The sequence below is a fragment of the Agelaius phoeniceus genome, chromosome 1, assembly GCF_051311805.1.
Source record: "Agelaius phoeniceus isolate bAgePho1 chromosome 1, bAgePho1.hap1, whole genome shotgun sequence".
Classification (NCBI taxonomy): Eukaryota; Metazoa; Chordata; class Aves; order Passeriformes; family Icteridae; genus Agelaius; species Agelaius phoeniceus.
In genome coordinates, this window is record NC_135265.1 from 17,126,265 (window position 1) to 17,149,163 (window position 22,899).

Below are 22,899 nucleotides of genomic sequence, written 5' to 3' on the forward strand. Positions count from 1 at the left end.
TACATATCCCAGTCTGGGCGCCACGGGATAACACAGCCGAGAACGCCCGCGGGAGCCGGGGGGCAGCACCCGCCTCCGTCCCACCGCCGCCCCGGGTAGCGGCAGGGGTTGGAGCAGCGAAGGAGTTAAAGGGAGGCGCTTGGGAAATCTGATGCTAACGAAGCCCCAGGAATGTTGCACATTTCCATTCCCCTCCAGCTTTCGGAGGAGGTTGGTCCCCGCTGCGGGCAGCCGCTCCGAGGAGCACGGCCCCGAGGCCGCACTTGCTTCGGGCGCCGCCCCGCACCTTCCCGCAGGTTACGCCGGGAGACTCCGGGGAGGGACGGGACGGGGGTGAAAAGTTTTTCCTGGATTTGGGATGCTGTGACGGTGCCTGCCCAACGGAGGGAGAGAGCGGTGTGGGGGGCGGGGTTCCGCGGCTCTGCGCACCCCGGGCTGGGGCGGAGAGTGAGGGGCATCTGCCCTGACCCGCCGCGGCCTCTCTTCTCTTGCAGGCGCGGCCAAAGATGCCGGGGAGACGGCTGTGGTGGGCGCGCTGCTGGCTCGGCGTCTGCCTCTCGCTGCTGGGCGCGGGGGGCGGCTCGGCCGAGCCCTGCCAAGGACCCCCGTGCGAGGGCGGCTCCGCGCCCCCGCCGCCCTGCCGCGGACCCCGCTGCGGCGGCCGGGCCGGGCGCCCGGCGCGCTCCTTCCTGCACGGCGCCGCGCCGCTGCGGCCGTCGCAGGGCAAGGCAGCTGCCGCCGCCCCGCTCCCAGCCTGCCCCGGCGGGGACTGCGCCGCCAACGCCACCCAGCGCGACTGCCAGGGCCTGGAGTGCCGCCTGCTGCCGCCCCGCTTGCGCCCGCGGCCCCGCGGCCCGGCCTGCGCCGCCCCCGCCGAGGGCTGCCCCGAGCCCGCCCTGCTGCGCGCCGCCGACAGAGCCGCCCAGTTCGCGGGGGACGACTTTGCCCACGCCGCTCCCGAGCGAGGCGGCGGCGCCCCGGGGGTGCAGCTCACCTGCGACGTCAAGCCAGGTGCGGGGCGACATGAGGGACCCGCGGGCGGGAGGGCACACCCCGCACCCCGTGCCACCTCCGCCGTGCCGGGGCACGTAGGGTTCCTGCAGCCCGCGGAGGCTCAGTGCGGTCACGGAGAGCCGCTGGGTGCTGGGTGCTGGGTGCTGGGTCTCCTCGGGCCGGGCAGGTGTCTGCTGAGCCAAGGGGCTTCAGCGCCTCTGAGAGCGGATGGAGGGGCACCTGAGCGACTGCACCGCAGCTCCTTGTTTTGGGAGAGTTGGGAAGAAAATCCGGCGCTGGTCTTCGCATCATGTGAGGGAATTACTGCCGTGGCTCCTCTCTCTGCTCCCCTTCATCTCCCCTCCTTAAACACTTGCACTTAGGAGACGTAGAGCTGATTAAAACGTGGCAGAATCTTTTTTAGTGCAGTTTTTAAGTTTAAGTCCCTCTTAGCAGTCCGGTACTTCTGGTATTCTTAATTTATAGCACTATCATGAAAAGCTTCCATGGGGTGCATTCCATACCCAGGCTGGTGCCATTGGTAAGAAGCCTGCTATTGGTGCCAAACTGTCTCGCTGTAATAGCCAGGGGGAAAAAATGGTAAAGTGTCTGTTGCAGTGCATTGTTCAGAACACTTGACAAGTGTTCTGAACCTGTCCATTGACAAGCACAGCTCTGGTGAATTCGATATCCCTGTAGGAAGCCAGGTACGTCTGTGGTTATACTCATGGGTCAGCAGAAGATGTCTCTAATGGTCAGGGATTTGTGCATTTACTGACATGAAGAGCACCAACAGGTCTTTAATAACCACAAAACAGTTTAGATTCTGGTTTCATGTCTCGTCTGAAAGACAGCAAATATATTAGGAAGGGTGGTTTATTTCCCATTGATGTTAAAAGCTAATGAAAAGCATGAAGAAGGTAATTTAAGCTTTGTCAGATTTGTGTGGCAAATGAGTGCCATGGTTGCTTCAGACACCAGAGCACATGCTAAGCCTCCTTTGGAGGAGATGTCACTTCACTAGGTTACCAAGGTCTACCTAGTGAAGTCACATCTCCTCCAAAGAAGTCTTCTGCACTTGGTGATTCCAGTCCCAGGACTGACATTTAAGCTCCCCTGTGTATAATGCAGTGACACTGTCTACCCTCATCTTGCCTGAAACTGTTCCCAGATGTCTTGGAGAACCTCTGTATGCTCAGTGACCTCAGGTGGACAGAAAACAAGTCAGTATGGTTAACCTCCCTTTTCTCTGCTTCTGTGCATACTCTTCTTCATACTATCATCATAAATACCACGCCTCTGTTTTTCCGAAGAACCCAGAATATCTGCATTTTCATTGTCCATATCGAAGTCCTTCTCTGTGTTATACAAGCCTCAGCAAATAGCAGGAGCATTCTGCTTGTACAGAAGAGAGTAATACTTTTGGATGGTGCTGAAAACAGATATGTTGTATCTCCATTCAAGTCTTTCAAAGAGCATCTAGCTCAGGATAACCTCTTTCTCCAAACATTATCTTATTCTTTGGCTGTCTCTGGTCAGTCTGTGCTGCCCAGTCCCCAGTACGATTGGCAGTTACAGCTAACATGGTGAGTTACATGCACCTCTCATCTCCAGGGCCTTAGGCTTGGGTCCTTTGTCCCCTCTGATGTGGGTCAGAGGAATTAAAGCTAAAGGGTCAAAGGGTGAGGATGTTTGGAGTTTGGAGGATGAAAGAGTTCGCTTTTTCAGTTTTATGCTCTTTGCAGGCTTGATGCTGGGTGAAGTTTTGGAGGAAGATAAGTGTGGTTAGAAGTTGCCCTTGAATGCATCAAGAATGGCTTATGGGCAGTGGTGATCATGGATTTGTGCATTCATCTTCCTGTGGCAGAGAGAAGTGTCCTGTACATTGGAGAGAAAGCAGTGTACAACACTGCCCACTTAGCCATCTAATCTCATGGAGGCCACTGTCGACACAGAACACACAGCAAGCAAACCTCTGATAGCACACAAGGTTTTATGTGAGATTTTAGATGAGGACCACTGCACCCTCAGAAATTCTCCTCTTGTACTGCTATTGCCTTGTGCCCACTGCTGCAGTTGGTGTGAAGGAGTCTTGCTGTAGATGTGCTTTTGTCCTGACTGGACAGAGGACATACATACATGTTTTGCCCATTCCAAAGACAGGACCCAACCCAGACCTTCATAAGGCAGCTTTCTCTCCTAGGAGTGGAAGAACAGCGTACTGAATTTATCAACATCTAGGAGAAATTCCATATATTTGGCATCAGGAACAAAAAATAAGGCATTCTGCCTGTCTTTGGTTTCCTTCAAGTCAGTGTATATAGGCAAGCATGCAGCATTCTGCTCTGGCTTTGACCTCTAGCATTCCCTGTGTTTCCCTAAGACCTTCTTTTGAACATAGGTCAGTGGGTTTCCTACAGCATTGCAGAGGAATCCCCATTGGCAGCTGGAGTCAAATCTTGCAAATGAGTATGGTTTGTATAGCAATTCCAGCATGGCTTGTCTACTGAAACAAACAGAACAAATAATGTGATAATCAGATCTCTAATTGGGAGAATTGCATTGACAATTGTCTGGGGAGAGCTGCAACTCAAACAGGTGGAATGTCCATGACAAGGGGGGGGATGGCTTCCAACTTACAAGAGAGTCTGTGTAGATAAGATATTAGGAAACAATTCTTTACTGTGAGGGTGGTGAGGCACTGAACAGGTTATCCAGAGAGTTCATGGATGCCCCACTCCTGGAAGTGTTCAGGGCCAGGTTGGATGGTTCTCTGAGCAAACTGGTCGAGTGCAGGGTGTCCCTGCTTGCGGCAGGGCATTGGAACTGGATGAGCTCTAAGTCCATCTTCATTGGAAGATGAACTCTTCCAACGCGAGTCCATTATTCAATGATTCAAGAGACAGGTCAGTGACTGTTCCTGTCTTTCTGTGTTTTTAGAGGAACATTTCTGTCAAGGTACCATTTCAGCACATCACTAATACCAGCTGAATGAGATGTTCCTTTGCCATTGACCTCTCCTCAGACAGCAGGGGAGTTGGAATATACTGCCTAGGTGACCCAAAGGCCATTTTTCTCCCTGCATTAATTTGCTATGCACAGGTGGAGACCGGGTGGCCCACCCCAGTCTATGTCTGCCAGCTTTGTGACAGTGCCTGAGTAGATTTGCAGTGATTCTTTAGTAATTAAAATATCCCTGCTCTAGTTAACCTGCTGGAAAAAAACTGTGTTTTGGTGAACCAAGTAGTCTGTTCAGCCTGTTAAAAAGCCCCATTCATATGAGGTGCAGTCTACTCAGATGCTTGCTGAGGCCATGCCTGATGCCAGCCCTGATGCCAGTGTACAGGCCAGTACCAGGGACTCGAGCTGATTCCCAGCCTGGTGTCCATGTTTGCATGAGGCAGCTGCTTGTCACAGCCAGCACTGCCCATCTGTGGGGTTACACAGACCTGCTGTCTGGAAGACTCCTGCCAGCTGCAGCTGAACCACCTCTTACTTTGGCCAGGTGAAGATGCTGGAGTGCATGTAGTCCCATTTCACATCAGATGAGCCCATTGTCCCTGCTATTTCTCAGCAGCACTGTCAGTGCACCTTACTTCAGATGAAAGACTGGCCTCCCAAAAGAAGGAATGCACAGAAACTGTATTTTGTTTTCTTATCCTGGTCTTTGTTTTCTCAAATCCAGTATACTGCAAACTACTCTAATATTTAAGTTAATGCTGAAAAATAGAAATTAATGTGTGCCTTATGCTGTGAGTAAAACTAACCAAACAGCAAAATATTTTGGGAACTGTAAACAAGAACTGGATATGGTCTTTGTTCATTGTGTCATCCTTCATGTTCTTTCCTTGTAAGAATAAAAGTCAGTGCTGCTTAAGAACAGATGAGTGATTATATGGATTGAGAATTCTCTCTGGCAGTGCCCAGCAGCAGATACTGTAGAAAGTACAACACAATATTTTCATAGATAATTTTCCCAGCTCCAACAGTTTGTTGCTTAGATTTCCTGAATCTGATCCATGTCTATCTTTAAACCCCAAATTGATTTTATTTTTGAAGTTTTAGTGTTTATGGAACTGCTGCCTTCATTTAATGTCCTTTTAATTCTTGTATTGGAAGGAAGACAGAAGAGTCTTTCCACATTTACTTGCTCTAGGATACCTGTAATATAGCACAGTTGTTTGGTTTCTTTTTTTTTTTTTTTTTTCCTGATCCTAAAAAGTCTTACCTACTTTCTCATATTGCAGCAGTATCATATGTTAGATTTTCCTTGCTGGCCTTTTTGTGAACTTGTGAGTTCTTTTATACTCCCCACTTGAAGTGGGGAACCAGGACTGCATTCTGTATTCAGATGCTCTATTGATTAATGTAATGTCATAATGATATCTTATGTTCTGTTTTATGTTCTTCTTCTAATTAGTCCCAGCATTTTATTTGCCTTTCTGAACTCTGTTGGGCACTCAACTGATGATTGCATGGCTCTGTAGCCCAACATCTATATCTAGATATATTACTTCAAGACCATTTTCAAAGAGTAATAATAATCTACAAGTATGACATTTGATCTAAAAAAAACTTGGATTTTTTTTTTTCAGTGAGAACCCCAATTCACCTTTATCTCCTCTGAACTTCTTTTTTTTTTCATTTTATTGCTGCTGCTCAGTATCACAGACTCCTTTTGCAGCTCTTTGCAATTAACCCTTACTTTTACTACCCTTAATAGCTTAAAATTCACAGCAAGTTTTATCACTTCATTTTATCAATTCTACAGTGAAAATTGGCCATTTACTCTTTACTGTGTTTGAACATGTACATAAGAATGATTAATCTGTTATTGATGTGGTGATTAATTTATACCCTGAAGCAGGGGCAAATGATGATTTAATGAGCTACTTATGAAATGGAAAACCTTGTAGTTCCATGAAGGGGCTACAAAGATAGTAAAGGAAACTGACCTTATAATGATGACTTGAATTTAGTGAGACTTTCCATTAATTTGCTAAAATTTGAATGCCTTTGAAGAGATAATACAACAAGCTTGAACAATAATAGATCATTTGTATTTCAGGAGAAAATGAAGTTCCATCTGAAGATGCCCTAATACTACAACTGCACCTTGCAAAAGGGCATGAGAAATTCACAGAAATGCTAAAAAGCCAACAGCAGATCATTGCTGATTTGCAGCAAAAGCTTGCTGAACAGCAGCATGTGTTGGTTAGCCAGCAACGGGAGATTCTTGAACAGCAAAGAAAAATGTATGAGCAAATGGATCTGATCAAAGTCCAGTATGGCATGCTTTTTGATACAGTGAAACAAATGTCATTTCAGAGTTTGCAAGAAGATATTCAAAATTATTTTGAAAGTCATCTTCATGGACTTCAGAACCAGGTCAGAAATCATCTCCAGAAGTCATACTCTGTGCACAAAGTAGAAGTGGATGCAAAAGTGATTAACGTTGGGGAGGCTTTGCTGGACTGTGGCCTTTGTGAAAGTGGCGAATTTTGCAATTTCCAAAAGACACCTTCACAGTGTGAAAAGTGCACATTGTGTCCTGCTGGTTTTTTCCAAATGGCTGAGTGTTCTGCAAACTCTGATCGGATTTGCCAGGTGAAAGATCTTTCTGTGTCTTTCAGTTACTGCTTATGAAGAATTGTGTTGGACATATTGCCATAACATTCTGGAAATAACTACGTGGAGAGCTAGAGAAATTCAGTTTGAATCATGTGTTTTACTGAATGGGTCTATGCCAGAAGGTTTTTTTGTGTGTTTCTCTTTAGCATTTAGTGTTCTAAATGAGGCACTGGTTTGTGCCTGTTGGGTGTGACACTTTCCCAAACCTGACAGCTGGCAGGACTTTGATTCTTTTCATTGTGGTAGGAAAAGACATCCTAAAACATTTAGACTTGTCCATGCTAAATTTGTTTATTTAATTCCATTAGAGTCTACAGGAGCTTGTAGACATCTCTGAAAAGCACAGGAAAGCTTTATTAAGCATAAGTCAGACATTTCTTTTAAAGTTTGGAAATAGAAGTTGTCAGTTAAAATAAATATAAGAACTGGTTCCTTCTTAAACATAACATACAAATATAGAACATGGATACTTGTATTGTTAAATACATTTTATTATAAAATACATTTTATTATACAACACAGAACTAGCGTGCAAGCAAAATAAGATGGTTCTTTGCTTGCTTTCTGTCATTTCTGTCAGAAGTCCTAAGATAAATGGGCAACTTGATATTTAAAGCAGTATCTTGTTTGCCAAGTGTTGCCCCCAGTTCTTAGCTTAGTGTGAGCCTGACCAGCTGGACCAGATACTGAGAACCTGAATGTGTCTGTCCAGTTCCCTCTCTGATAGTCTCAATTTTCTTTAATGCTAGCATTAAAGGCAAATGTATGCTGTTTTTCTTTCCCCTCTGCCTGCTGTAGGCTGAAAGGAGGGCTTGCTGGCAGGGAATATTACTTTCTAATTTACTTTTCATGTGTGTTTTGGTTAGCAGCTTCCTCCCAGATGAAATGTCCTTAAAAGCCTTTCCTAACACTGTCTCAATTGTTGCAATGTCCTTAAGATCAATTGATTGATTTCCCACTCTTGGGGATGTGCATCATGACAAGAGTTACATGTCCAACCCCTCTGTTCAGCTCATCTGCACACTGTTTGCTTTCTGTGGCATCACACAGTGGTTCTGGATACCTGGTTAAAACAGGTAACAAATCTAAATCAAAATAGTCCTGCTCTAGCATGCTTATGGGATCAACCTGTTCTCCATCCCTGCATACACCTTTTATGGACAGATGGATGCCACAGAGCCTGAAATGCCTGTTTCAAATTTAAGTTGTCTTGTTAAACTGTTTCAGTATGATTCTTGTGATTTACAGGACAGAGATGAGTGCACTGAATCTCCAAGCATTTGTGGTGAGAGGATAAAATGCCTCAATACTCCAGGTAAGTCGTATTCTCTGATAATTAAAGAATGAGGATAATTAGATCTTCAGGAACAGGCCAAAGAAATAGATAAGGACACAGGGTCGTATGTCAATGAGTAATGACATGCACAGCTTGCTGGAATCAAAGGGATTAAAAAATACTAATCTGTAATTTGATAGCAGTTCTTGTGGACAGTGGGGTATTTAGGACGTTAATATCCTTTGGAAGCATTGGATGGTCCCTTTTATGTTATTTTCCTTGGGGTTTATATGCTTTGTTTTTGATTTTCTCTTATGACCTGACTTCCTTCTTGTTTATGCTGGTGCAAATAGGGCCCAAATCAAAGATATTATTCCTATTTGGAGAAAAATAGTTGTCATTTTCCTTCTGGTGCACTGGGGTAGATACTTGATTTGATCTAATGAAGACTCTTATAAGACCTCCCTCCATTAATCTTATTCTCCTTAGTAACAATATTGTCAAATACTGAGGAAAGATCAACAGTTTCTATTATTTGGGGACACTTTGGGGGAGTTTTTCAGACATTTAAGAACTGTCTGGTATTTTGCACTGCAGACTTCATTATTTCATTACATTCTCATGGCAGTCAGACACAAAAGAGCAAAAATAATAGACATACTGGGCAAATTTTATCCAGGTACTAAGTTTCTTTATATTGGTTGAATTTTTGGTCATCCAGAAAACCTTGAAAGGAACTCTGTGGTCAAATAGAGCATTTTCACCAGTTGTGACCTGTACCTGAGGTCTCACAGTCAAATAACCCAGGAAGGGCTTCATTGGATGCTATGTTTTTCCTCCTCTAGGCTTCTAGACTTGTAAGAAGGGATGGCCTCTTTGAGGGGCAAGGGCTATTTTCAGCTGATTGTGAGTGATTTTTGCCTTTTTTACCCAGTCACTGGTGGAGAAAAATGTGGGAGCCTAGGAAAGGATTAAAAGAGGGTGTGGGTTTTCTTCCTTTGTCCTTATTTCTTCTAGACAGGAGCTGTGTTGGTTTGGATGGTGTTACTACAAACACTGCAGTAACCTGGAAATGATTTCAGGAAGAGAGCACTTAGTGTTGCCTGGTGTGGTAAATGCTGCACATGAGGTAGAAAAGAAGAGGGAAGACATTTTTGGAGATTGTTAGAGGTGTACAGTTGGAGGCAAGACAGTTTAGAGCACAAAATTTGAGTCAGAGCATCAGAAAGGTGTAAGGCTTTGCCTTGTCTTTACTGAGACATTGTGTTTGCTCCTGTTTGTGTTTTGTTGGATGGAAGCCCACAAGGCCTCAGCCCTAGGAAAGAGAGCCACTAATGTGGTAGCAATTTGGTGTTGCTCTAGTCTGTGGCTTGGGAGGGGGAAGGCTGTAATGAATTTATTCAGTGGGTTCCGTGGAGGGGAACAGACCAAAAAAGGGTCTGTACAACTGCAGGAGGAACTAAGTGAGGGCAGAACACTGCCAAGAAACAGATGGGTAGTGATGGTGTGTCAGACCACAGAAAGGCAGTAGCAATGTATTTGGAAGGAAAGGAATCTTCCCTCTCTTCCTCTTCTCCCAGTTTTAATGGTGGTGTGTAGATATGTGAAAGCAAGTTATTACCCATCACCTGCACAGGAATTGGTGTCCTGTCAATTTTGTTCCCATCTGTCATGGAAGAGAGAGTGTTCCTGTTATTTTTTGTTAGAGGTGACTTTCAGCCTGTCTGTTCATGGTAGCTCATGATCTTACACAAGTGTGATTAACGTGGCAAAAGAAAGGCTGAGATGGAATGTCTGTTTTGGGTAAAGAAGGGGATGGGATGTGACACAGGGATGTGATGTGACATATGAGTTCCAGATGTTGAATGTGGTTTCTCAAGCTGCACGCAAAGGTTGTTGCATCTGTAGCAGCTCTTGTTCAATGTGCAGTATGAGGGGAGTCAGAGCAGATAACAGAAAAGAATCATGTAACTAGGAGCTTCTCTTTCTTCACTCTTTCACTTTCCTCTACATCATACCTTCTTCCCCTGCTGCTTTTTTTCACTTCTGTGTGGGATGAGAATTGTTTATTTATTTGATTAAAGGCTAGTTATTAACAATTAGGGATATGTAATCAGTGAAAATTGGGTTTGGTGCATCATTTCCTTCTTAGACAACCATAGTAGAGTAGTCAGACTGTTTATCCAACAAATAGAATCAGCCAAAGGCACTCTTCCTGGAATGCCATGCAAAATTAAGAGGACTTACTGTAGAACTTACTGTGGGATGCAGGGGGAAGAGCAATGAAAACCTTGACAGATAGTCCTGATTTGTAATGAACCACATGTGATGATCCAAATCTGACATAGAGTGTTTAAAAAGAGAAGGATTCTCATACCTAATCTGCCAATGTAACCTTTGCATCAGGCAGTTGTGAGTAGTAGCAGCAGATAAATATGTGCATAGCTTACTGTGATTGCCTTGAAATTACCTGGCCTCTGTGAGTGCCAAGGGCTGGGGAATGTGCTGCAGAAAGACTCAATTTCACAAAGCCAGGTTGAGTGCAGCTGGACTGCTCACTGTGAAACCAGGTGCAGCAGAGCACAGTGCAAGGAGCCAGGAAGAGGTGGCAGAGGTTGTAAAGTGATAAAGAGCAGTAGGAAGCAGTCCCAGCATGCTGCTGTGCTGGTTTCTGATGTTTGGCTATCATTTGCTGCTGGACCTCTTCTGGGCAAAGGGTAGGGTGCTGCTCTTGCAACTGTGGCCACAGCAAGGAGCAGTCTGGGTGCTGCTTTGAAGTCACCTATTTGAAGTAAACCTGGGGGAACACCTGCTGCAGTTCTAACCAATAAAAGACTAGGCAGTAAATTAGTGCATATAGCCATCAAAAGTGTTTGTGAAACATGATATTGGTAAACACTCAAATACACACTAAAATATTTGTAAGAAACGAATAGCATAAAAAGCGTTCCTAGGCACTACTGAAGATTTTCTGTGCCATGTGAACCAGCTGTATGTGTGTATTTAGTTCATCCAGTATTTCTCAGTGATGGTGGAGCTACTGATATGAGAAGCAGAAGTGGTTAAGAAACACTGTGTGAATAAATACATCATGGTTAAAACTGATTTCAAAGGGAAAGATTGTCTGGGACTTTTTTCTATACTCCCTCTATAATGTTGAAAGAAATGTAATCTTATTTATTTGGCTTTTGTTTCTCATAAGAAAACAAGACACTTTCAGAGAGGAGCAAAGTGTTAAGTTTCTCTTGACTTTTTTTCAAATGGAAAAAATCTTACTGTTCTGCAGTGAACTCTTTATAAAATGGTACCTGATCTTAGAAGGAATATTCTCACATCATAAATTGTACAGTCCTACATATTGGTGTTAGTGGAGAATCATCACTTAAGTGAATGAAGTGTAAATAGACAAAGTGATATGAGGGTGAATATATGAAGTCTGTATAAATTAACACAGTGTTGGTGTTCTCTGCTGAATAATGCAGTATCAGAAGTGAATTCAAGCCAACATCCTGACCTCCCCTGTGGGCCAGGTTCATGTGTACTTGCAGTTTGCAGCAAGTGTGGTGAGCTTTTCTGTCTACATCAGCAGTTAGCATAGCCAGCCCCACCCTGGGCTAGCAAGGGGGAATCCATTGTTGGGATCCATGCAAATACTGGTAGTCCCAGTCTTAGAGCAAATCCCAGCCAAGGTACAGGAAGTTTCCACCTAAAGAATAATGCAAGTGTATGACATAGGATCTAGATACCAAAGGATATTTAAGATCTATTAGAAAGATGATTATTGAGTTTTGATCATGGTGGTAAAAAAGCATAAATGAATTCATTAGTGATTAAGTTTTGAGGCACAAGCTGCAGGTGGTTATTCTTTAGGATGCCTCAGATCTTGTGTGTTGATTCAGATCCTGAGATCTCCATGTACAAAGGTTCTGGGTTCTGGTTGCTCCAGGTGGAAGCACTGGCAGCTGGTGGTGCTCTTGGAAAATTGCCACAGAAAATTACAGGCTGTTTTTAAAACCTGGTTTTTTGGTGTGCATTCTTTGATCCACTGAGGTCATGCTGTACCATTTAACAGCATGAAATTGCTTTATGTCAAACAAAGTCATTTCAAACAGCACATGTATATTCTCCTCACTGTTTGCAGCAGTGCCTTACTTTAGCTTGATCACAACCACTGGTGTCCTGTGTCTTAGGGCAGTGCTTTTCCACTTTTTAAGTGCATGGGCTACTGCATAATGATTTTAAGCCTGCTGTTAACAGTTTTGGTTTTCCTATTTGTCCCTTGCATGTTTTTTAAAAACTGTATATGGAGTGAATACCAGAGGTCCTTGTCCCTTGGGTTTCAAAGCACTGCTTTAGCAATCACAGCAGCAGCAGGGCTACCCTGTGGCATGGCTAGGCAGGGAGTGCACATTTCTGCCTGTGGAGGGGAACTCTCCATTAGTTGAAAGGAGCTGCTCAGTGTACCAGTCACTGTGCCTTTACATCAGAGAAGGAAGAGACTGTCTTTGGAGCAATATCATTGTATCTGATACATTACAGATTTTGGTTAGAATTACCCCTGTGTAGCTTCTTTTTCACTCCAAACCATTGTGCTTGCCTTGGACAAGGTGAGTTATGCCTAATATTTCCTCTGTGATCTATCAAGGTTCCTTTAATAGCATAAAGTGATCTAACATCATAACTGTCTTCTGTTTTCTCACTTATGATTACATATATGTCAAAGATACTTGATATGTGAAGCTATAGAGTTCTTATTTTTAGTATTTTAAAGGCATGACAATAAAAATATTCCATTTCCCGTGAACAGGTGGTTTCCGATGCCTTGGAATTGCTGAGAAGGATGCAGCTTTGGGAATGTGTGGAGAGGAGTATTTCTTTAATAAGGAAATGCAGGAGTGCCAAGCATGTTTGAAGTGTGAAGATGGAATGGTGGCTGTGCCTTGTTCCACTGTCAGTGACACGGTTTGCTCAGCAGCCAGTGAAAACAAGCTCTCAGAGTCTTGGGCTGCAAACATCGTTCTACCCTCTGCAAAGTCTGGCATCTCTCAGGTCTACTCTGGCTTGAACTTGAAGATAAAAGGAAAGCTCCCCTGTGATATCCTCTCCACTGAAGAGAGCAGCCTGGTATTCAGGCAACATGGTCTGTTGTGGACTGACCTAAATTTTGCAGTAAAGCACAACTGCAGGAACTTTTTGCAGCTTTCCTTAAAGCTTAATGGCAGCGAGGAAGACCATGAACTGAGTGGTGTTCGGATCGAGCAGCCAGAAGGAAAGTATTTCCAGAGCACTAGTTTAAGCAGTGCTGCTGAAGTGGAGCCCAGCCAAACTCTTTCTGTGTATTTGAGGAGCCCTAATCAATTCTGCAATCAAAGCAAAGACTTAAATATTTATGACCTTAATACCCCGCTCAGTTTGTTTTGGTTGTCGCACGACACAGGTGCTGTGGCACTCAGTGCACAGATGTCAACAGCCATGCATTACCAAACCAACTATCGACCTACCTTTAAAATAATTTCTGTTTCTGACCCTTATATGCTAAGTTTATCTCATGATGGTAGAGCTATAAAGTTCACTGAAACTGGTGTTGTTAAATTTGTGTTTCATCAAGCATTGTATTCCATGGGTCATACATGTGTCCGGGAGGGCTTCTCCTTAATTTCTTATATCAATAGGAATGGTACCAACAGAGAATTAATGAATGTATTTAAATCTGGGGTAAATTACAGGGACACATCGATATCTGCTTCTGGGGCCACAAAGGTTGATGCTGGAGATCTGGTTAGCTTTGAGATACTTTCTCCTGCGCAGTGTAATGTTCGCTATTTTGGAGATAGTTCTGGAATCAGTATGTTCAGCCTCATCTGGATCCCTTCAGCGGTTTCTAGTGCCATATCAGCCACAGTTTCTGTTACAGGTCTCCCTACTGGAGCAGTGAGAAACAAACTACTGGATTTCACCCAGGTCTCATCCAATGAGAAACAGATACAGCTGGTTTCTTCTGGACAGCTTGCTCAGAAGTATTTTATTTTTACTGAAAAGGGAGTTGCCAGCATTGCATTTAACTTAAAGCTGATCCATTCGTGCAATGTGCTCAAAGTGACTCTCAATCAGCTGGCCATGGATCACATGCAACCCACAGCAGTTGCTCAGCAGATTGGAGGTCAGATGCCAGAGGGAAGCATATGGACCAGTGTGTCCCTCCGTGCATCTTTTGAAGTACATAATGGAACATTGATATCAGTTTCTCTTGACTGTGTGCGTGGAAGGATCAACCAGATCACTCATGAACATGGAACCAGCATATCTATTTTATGGATTTCATCTTAATTTCTGCCCAGTGAAGTTAGCATGGAATTGGGGTTTCAACTGTACTTGGATTCTGCTCTGATTCTATACATATTTGACACTGTACTGTGTTGACTTGAGCAGGTCATCCCACAAAATGCTCTCAATTTTAGGAATATTTAAATATAATCCTAACTGAGTTATCACTATTTAAAGGAAACAAGAGCTTTCAGGTCAAGATTTTAATTCTGTTACCATCTTCAGACAGGGGAATGTGGAATTCAGATCAAATTCCCTTATTTTAATAAAATAATTATTATTTCTGGACCACAAAAAATTGCAGCTGAGGGTAAATAGCATTTAGTACTGTAACTGAAAGGAGCACAGCCAAATAATTGAAACCTGCTTTAATTTTTTTCACGCAACAGGCTAATAAAGAGACTAAATGTACTTTGGGGCTAATTTGTCTACATCTTACAAAATGTTGTGCTTTCCATAAATTGAGAGAACATGCCTCAAATAGGTGATAATGTGGCAACACTGGAGTATACATTCTTAATATTGTGGAAAGAGACTGGGTCAAACCCAGGATATTATTTTTACAACAAAAACAGTGGAACTAATGACTGCTCTAATTTCATTTGGAAGTAATCTGCATTTAAGTAATTTAGGAAGGCTTTTCTCTGTTTTTAGTTTTGCTAGTGAAAAGTTGCCGAATGAGAAGGAAGGAAGTCTCTTCTAACAAGGAAGAGTACATAGGCAAAAAGAAACAAGTATTAAAAGAATGTCTTGAAAATTAGACTTCTGAAAATTAAGCAAATTTTTATTCCATTACTTTTAAACAGCAAAATATTTTTCTGATCAAAAAAACCCCATTATTCACAAGTCTATTTATTTTGCCAAACAGGTACTTGCATTTAAAAGGCTTTTTTTTTGTCAAATCAGTCAGTTAATTCAATGAAATGGTGTATTCATTGACACTAATTTTTATCTTCTTCCAACTCATCCATCAAACTAATTCTTTCTTTTTCTAAACTATATAGACTGTTTTATCCCATTTTCTTCTGTCTCCTCTACAAATGCTTTTTCACTCTCTCTATTTCTTTTTTTAGGAGTAAAGGACAAGCCTTGTCACAAGCCTTGTCTCTTTCCAGCTTTCTTTCAGCATTCCTACAAAAGGATACATGTTTGTGTCACAGATGTAACTACAGAAGAGAGAAATAAGCAATGCACTTGCAGGCTGCTTTAAATTAACCCTACTGAAAAGAAGTATTATGCACTATATGGCTTTAATGTGTCTGCCTGAGTATGCATAGCTAAAATATATGTACATTGCTGTGTTTTAATCTGTTTTGGGGTTTGTTACACTGTTTTTGCTGTATAATGGCCTCCTATAATTTTCTGTAATAGAATGAACCCAAGTGCAAGACTTCTACCTGGTCATTGGTTTAACTTGTGACATTTTAACTGTGTCCTTAACATCTGAAGTTATCTTTCCATCTTTGTTTTTTTTCTTCAAGAATATGCTAAAGGATTCTCGTTTTTGACAAACTGCTCTCCTGCTCCAAATAGAGAAGAGTAGTTTTTCTTGCTTTCAGCTGCAAAATCCAAGCAGCCTGTCAGAGGACACCTCCCTGGGCATTGTGTTGCAGCCAGCGTAAGTGCACAAACCAGTAATCCTGGTGTCCCCAAAGCCTGTCAGAGACAGATCTCAGTGCCTGTGTGTAGCCAGCGTCACATTCGTGGTTGCAAGGTCACAAGGAAGGATGAATTAAAACTGTACTGAAGGTGTTCAACATTTGCACAATACTGTTATCATTACAGAGGACACTTTGTAGTGGTAGAGAAGGATTTCTGGAATGAAAAGCATCTGCATCTGTTGTGTGCAGAAGAGCTGTGTTACCTGGGAACAGGGCAGTTTTTCTGGGAACTTCACTCTTGGAGTCTACTGAGAGTGAACAAAGATGAAATGACACAGGAGTAAAAGTTCTTCTGACATTCTGCTTTCTGTACAGGGGTGCATGTGATGTAGGAGAAGATCTGCAGAGAGCACACCTGGGTATTTTTATGGTAAGAGTTGAGGGAGAGACAATGTTAGAGAAAGGTAGAAATTATAGGCTTATGTTTTTGTTTTAGAAAAAGTTAAGGAAGCCACTTCCTCACAAACAGAGCCCCTTATTATCCTTTGCTGGTTTGTGGTCTGCAGTTCTGTTGAAGGTTGTCTCTCACCAGAATGACAGCTTAAGACTCATTCTAGATTTAAACCTGTGTAGCACAGATCAGAATCTGGTGTTAGAAATAATCTGGCACATCTTTAGCAAAGTGCAGATGTTACTTGAATATAATAAATATTTGTCTATATGTGGCATATAGCAAATCTAATGGCATGACTTGTATGAGTATGCTTTATTTGAGTGGGATTGTGAGATTAGTGGAGTTAAACAGGGAAGAGAATGATGCTACAATCCTGTATTCTGCATGCTGGTTGTACTTGCATTTAAATGCACTGTTATTAAAGGATACAGAAGGTACAAGGAAGGTACAAGTGAACATTATTACAACTGATTGAAGTTCCAGAGAATAAATTCTTCAATATAATAAAACTTTTTGGAGGGTTCTGTGGGGTGTGCCCATAATTTCTCTTAAATTCAGAGTAAGTTTTTAGATGCACAGTGGCAGAAACAGAGTAGTTTGCATCCATTTGGTCGTGATAATGCATCTAATAATGTTTTACTCATGTCATCTGAGATAAGGCACTCAGAGTGGAGAAAAGGTCTTATCTAATATGTATTACTAATTGCAGTTTACAGCAAGATTAGCTTTATTTCAAGCAAGAGAAGGCTGATCATTGAGCCTCTTTTGAATCTCTCCCTTCCAAAAAAAGAAAAACCTGGATCTGTCATCGAGGGCACTCAGACTTCGGTTATAACAACAGGAATTTGAGTGTGCTGGAATCAGTATAGATTTATGATAGCCTAATTAATGGCATAGTATATAGCCTTTGCATCCATGAAAATGATATATATTGCCTCATACCATGCAACATTAAGTGGTGCACTATGTCCTGAATAAGATAGAGTTCAAGAGGAATTGATGCACAATGAATGCTAATCTTATGGCACTTATCCCATTTGCTGTAGTAAAATGCATGTTTTGTTGACAGGTATCTTATTAATTATATTTACAAATTTAGAACTTTTTTCCTTTTTTTTCTATTAATAGTACAATATAATACTGTGAAGTACAGAATTCATTTAAAAACTTTAATTTTGCATCTTTTGATACCGCATTCATGAATATGGTTAAAATAGCTGGAGACAGGCTCCTCAATCTTATCTGCCAGAGAATGTTTCCAAAGGAAGAATTCACAAAATAACAGAGTAAGTATGAGGCTGGTAGATTCTACCTGTACAGAGTTAAAGTTAATACATACAGGAAAGCAGGTGGTTATTTCACTGTGTTATGAAGATAATGGACAACTTGTTTTTATAGAAAACTTGACCATTACAGGAGGAAAATAATTTAGGTTGTATAGTGCTGCTTATACAAAAGAAAAAAAAAAGATTTGGCTTACAAAACCTGCATTGATTTGTATTGGGAAACATTTTGCAAGTTCAAAGGTTTTACCTGAATATATTTATTACCTATGCAAATTTTTTATGCTTTCTGTCAAGTCAAAACTGGGCAGAATATGTGAAGTCTATTTTAATATTGTGGATATTCCTCTGTTCTGTGGTCTCTGCAGATTGCAGTACACTGTGAGAACTGTACTATTTTCTAGTGGTGCTTTTTAAAAAAAATTTCTACTTTGAAATATTACCTTGTTTTAAAAATACTGTTTAGACACTTTCCTTTGTTAATATTATATTGTAATATGTTTTAAGAGAACTTCACTGAGATAAATAAAATGATAAAACTTCATTGGTATTCTTGTTCTATTCTGAGGAAGACTAATGGTGGCTCTTGTGTTTTGTACCACTGACTCTCCTGGGGTCAGCATTTCACAGATGTTGTCTGAGTTAGTCACCTGTGCCTGCTGAAGTGGCACTAAACAGGAACAGTAACAGTGGACATTTCTAGAAATCTGTTTGCCTTCTGTTCCCATGGTTGAAACAGCAAGAAAGATGAAAGTTGTCTTAAGAGCAGTGCAGTTTGTCCTGGTCATGGCTAGTGGCCCAGTAACAGAGGAAAAAACCAAATTTGTCCTGCCTTGGTGCTTCATAGGCTCTCTGTTACATGTGAAAGCTGTTATGGTGTTGGGGGGTGGGTCCATATCAGACTGTTGCAGTAGCACAGCTGTGCTTCTGTCAGGGCCTGGCCAAGTTAAAACTCGTGTGTTCTCAGTAGAAACTTTACAAGTGTTTTAGATTGTACATCTGTTTCTTCTTTCTGGGGATGCTGTTGTTTATTGGATGTGAACAGAAAGAGAGGTGCTGTCAAAAAGGGATTGCAGACATCATTAACATACTCTAAATTACCCAAAGATAACATTCAGAGGAAGGAGAAAAGAAGTATTTGTGAAATACTTCTGTTGAAAGTAGGACCATCCTCCTCCAGGCTGGATCAAAACTGCCTCTTCTCTTCTGGCCTTCAGCAGCTGACACTGTTTAGGCCCTTTTCCTAACAGCCCAAACCATCTTGATGTTTGTCTGCTCCCCACCATGACTGTCTCAGGGTCACCTTACATTTCTCTTCAGGGGCCTGATGTTCCCTTGTACCACATCCACATGTGCAGGTCTAGAAGCACACTGTGCCACTGAGCCTGGAGCCCCTTCCTCTGCTTGGAGGGTTTGCCTCCTCTGAAGATACCAACTGTGTTAGTGGCAGTGCCTGTGCTGCTTTTGCTGTGCTGCCTGGCAGAAATAATAGTGAGTGAGCCCCAAAACAGCTGAGTTGCCCATCTGCTGGACCTCAGCATCTCCCTGTCTGGACCTGTCTTTCACTGTCTAGTTCTGGTTGTATGGAAGCCAAATTACTGTAAAAGAGGGATCCAAGAAACTCATTTGCATTAAATAATAAAATTGTTATTGCTAAACCAGAGTTTCTTATCCAGCTGCAGTTTGCACAGCTTTCCTCACCCTGCCTTGGAGCTCTGCAGGCACCTCTTGACCTTCAGGATTGCATCTTTTTTTACAGGCTCTTCAAGGGGAAACGAGCTGCTCTCCAAACATTCTAGTGCAATCCAGTTAAATGGCATCTCTTGAAAGTAGCCTTAAAAGGCTGCATGTGATTCCCTTGCTAGGAGGGTGTTAATGCCTGGATTTAGCAGGACCTTGAAGTAAAAGTCTGTCATGGTTATATACATGCATACATAAATATATACCAGTACATGTGTATGTATATATTTATATAATCATCTTGGTCTCAGTTAAATAGTATTTTCTCTAAAAGAAGAACTGTGGAAAAGCATTTTTGAAAGTTCCTGCATCTTCTTATAAAATCAATGTCTTCAACTTTTGCCTTTGTCATTTTTTTAACTGGAAACATAGAGGAATGAAAGGGAAATTAAAAGGAAAATACTGGGGGGATGGAGATAGAAGGGGAGAAAAGTGGAAGAAGGAAAAAGCAATCTCCAGTGTTTAGGTAATTCCATGTATAGGAACTTAAACTAATTTTTGTCAGAACTTCTTGGGCTTTCAATCAGTTGTATTTAAACATTTGTTCAACTGAAAATTCCATCACATTTGGCTTCTTTTCTGTCTCTTTGAAGCATTTCCCACCCGTCAACTTTTGTAAACTAAAGTGGTAATAGAGTATCCTGAATATGTTAAAGTACTTTACTCAGCTGGAATATTAGGTTGGGTAATTTGATTAATTAAATACCAGTTTATATTGGGAATTCTCTGGATATATTTGTGGGTTTTGGCATGCAAACCTCGGTTTTCATCATTACCTTTTAACTGTGTTTATTTTGGGAACTGCTTCTCATTAGATAAATGAGCCTTCTCTGAGCTCCACGTTATCATCACTTGACTGGTGCCTTTAATTCTCCTTTGGGTATTTTTCTATTATAGTCAATAATCTAGACATGTACTTAAGTGTCTTCAGGAGCTCTGTGCATGTGGAATGTTGACAGAGTGTCCTGGTCACAGTTGGTTTTTCCTGACTTGCTTCATTGTTTTAAATCACAAGTTGTATTCAGTTCAGAAGTCCATATGATACATATGGGCTTTCAAAGCAAGTTTGGCCTGGTGAGTGATTTAGACTGGTGATCACATCTGAGTTGCATGATTGCAGCCTTCTCTTGCAGAGTATAAAAAAACATCTGAGAATACTCACAGATTAAATGCAGGTGTCTTGAGTAAAGAGCCAGAGGAGCTTTACATCAAACTCAAACAAAAAACTCATACTCTACTCAGGAGGTAAAAAAATAAAAAGTCTTAGTATATACTGTAAAATACACTGTTTGTTGAAGGAGGAATACATTTGTTGGTTTTATTAGGAGAGGAGAATGAAAATATGTGCTTTATACCAAGTAGAGAAGACAAATTGCTTAAGATGCCTTTATGCCTGAAAATGCTCTATATTTCATTTCTTCTTGAACAAGTACCTAGATTTCTTTAAAACTTTGCTTCAAACTAGTGCCACATCAGTAACTTTAATACAGGCTTGATTTGTGCTAAGATCTTTGAGGATATTTTTTCCCCCAAGTGCCAGACAAGTGTAATATGTTTCAAACAGCACTGACCAGTCCTTGAAAAATAGTGTCCAATACTGCAAGTCTCCCAACAGGTACAAGCTCTGTGATGCTGTCTGAGGCAGCAGTTTTTATCCTCACCTGCTTCAGCCTCCTGAAGCCCTTGTCCCAGGGTGGTCAAGCCTTTCCCCACCTTTTGTGCTTGCTAGAGGTGTGCAGTGACAGCTGTATTGGGTGGGAAGCTGCAAATACTTGGGTTTGACTTGCTATAAATGTTTTTTTCCCTCTTATTTATCCATTCTGCCTTTCATCCTCCTTTCATGGTTAGCCATAAGGCTGAAAATCCACTGTTCCCACCTCTCCACCCCTGATGTGCACCTGTACTTCTGCTCTCTCAGGTTTTGGTGTGTGACAGGGGTTTCAGTTCTTGGTTTGTGTCGGCAGGCTTCCCTCTCATGCTCACCTGTGAGGCACCACAAAAACACCACATAAACACCTCTGAAAGCTCAGAGACTGCATAACCAGAGGTGATTTGTCCTGTTTGGACCTGTACAGCCCTAGGAGACAGGGAGGTGGCATTTTCATACCTAGAGATGACCTTTTTCCATGACAGTGCTCTTGCAGCATTTCACACTTTTGGCATCACCCCTTACTCTTGAAGTATTGATGTGCTTGAAAACTTCTTTCAGGTTCTGTGTTTCCATATGCACTTGAGAATTCACTTATATCCTGGGAGGAGAGGGAATACCTCTTTTTGGCTGACCTTTGCAATTACTCCCAAAACCAACTGTATGGAAAAGATCTGCTTTCATCCAGTCTTTTTCTTTGGTTTCCAGAGGCCAGAACACAAGTCCTACCTTGCACATAAGATAGTAAATACTTACAATTTTATTGGTGTGCTACTGATAAAATATATTTAAGAATTGACAGTCTCAGAATTTGGCCAGCTCTGCAAGCATAGTTAAATTACAATGCAGGTATCAAAGTCTTTGAAGATTTGTTTTTGTCCAGGTTGGACACAATATTCTTTGATAAGAAACAGGTTGGAGAGCACATGGAAATACTGATTAAAGAGGTCGGGCTGGCTGTGGGAGAGGGACCCCTCCTGAAAGTCAGGAGTTGACATCACTGAGGGTCCTGCTGCAGCCCAGCCCTCCAGAAACGAGTTTGTGGGACCTGAGCATTCCCCAGGACAAGCCAAGGTTTAGGAATGGCTGGGGTGTGTTGAGGTTATTTTTCTGTTGTAGCATTTTGTTGCTCATTGCTGTACTCCTATGGGTAAATAATACTTTCCTTTAAGGTTGCCTGTATTCAGTATCTAACAGCAACTTAAGGGAAATTTATCCCAGAAGCCCATCCTGGTTTGAATATCTGAACAAAATGCCTGGAAATTGCAGATGATGAGGCATGGAGGTCTTCATGAAATGGGCTGAGTTTTCACAAATCAGTAGGAGCACAGGACACATCACTTGATAATAGAGACTTGAGCTGGAATTGTAACAGTTGCCCTTGGTTTTTGTGCTTTCAAAACATGCTAAACCCAATGCAAGTATCCAGGCTAAGGTCTGTATTAGGGATTGGGGTATTCTTATGGGTAGTTCCTGGCTGATAAATAAAAACTATTTCTGACTTAAAGACTTCTGTCTGTGCTGTAGTTCACCTCATCTGTATCCATATCACAGAGCCTCCCAGGAAACCAGCAGATACAAATTCACTGGACTTGACACTGATGGTGAAGTGTTGAGGGCTCCTGGTCACATGTGTCTGGATTTATGGAGTGAAACGTGAAATCTCCTCTGCAGTCATTCCTTCCAGCTATCTGAAAGATCCACATGGATCTGCTCTCTTCTAATAAATAACCACTGTGAAGCAGGGATTTGAATTACTATTTTTGGTAAATTGAAAATCCTTATTCCAGCAGTGCTATGGTTACTGACAAGATCACTGAGGTCTGGATCAGGGGGCAGATACTCAGTCTGTATTCAAGCTCCCAGCCCAGACTTTAAGATCAGGATACCCTTACCCATCACCAAAGGAGCATTGTAGCCCTGTTGACAGCAGTGTCTTTGGAGATGAG

The 22,899-nt window shown here is 42.1% G+C and overlaps 1 protein-coding gene across 1 annotated transcript; it reads left to right on the plus strand.

Moving 5' to 3' along the window:
• The first annotated feature begins 506 nt into the window (after nucleotides 1–506).
• LOC143695739 (uncharacterized) lies at nucleotides 507–18,106 on the plus strand. The gene is made up of 4 exons (XM_077190815.1): nucleotides 507–1,011; nucleotides 6,062–6,600; nucleotides 7,873–7,939; nucleotides 12,708–18,106. The coding sequence occupies exons 1-4, from the start codon at nucleotides 507–509 to the stop codon at nucleotides 14,225–14,227; spliced, it is 2,631 nt and encodes an 876-aa protein (XP_077046930.1). The 3' UTR covers nucleotides 14,228–18,106.
• Nucleotides 18,107–22,899: the final 4,793 nt, after the last annotated feature.

Excerpts from the sequence above, each read along its gene's own strand:
- LOC143695739 (XM_077190815.1), top strand. The coding sequence starts at position 507 with ATGCCGGGGAGACGGCTGTGGTGGGCGCGCTGCTGGCTCGGCGTCTGC. Across the intron at positions 1,012-6,061 it reads CACCTGCGACGTCAAGCCAG|GAGAAAATGAAGTTCCATCT; the intron begins GTGCGGGGCGAC and ends TTTGTATTTCAG. Across the intron at positions 6,601-7,872 it reads ACTCTGATCGGATTTGCCAG|GACAGAGATGAGTGCACTGA; the intron begins GTGAAAGATCTT and ends TGTGATTTACAG.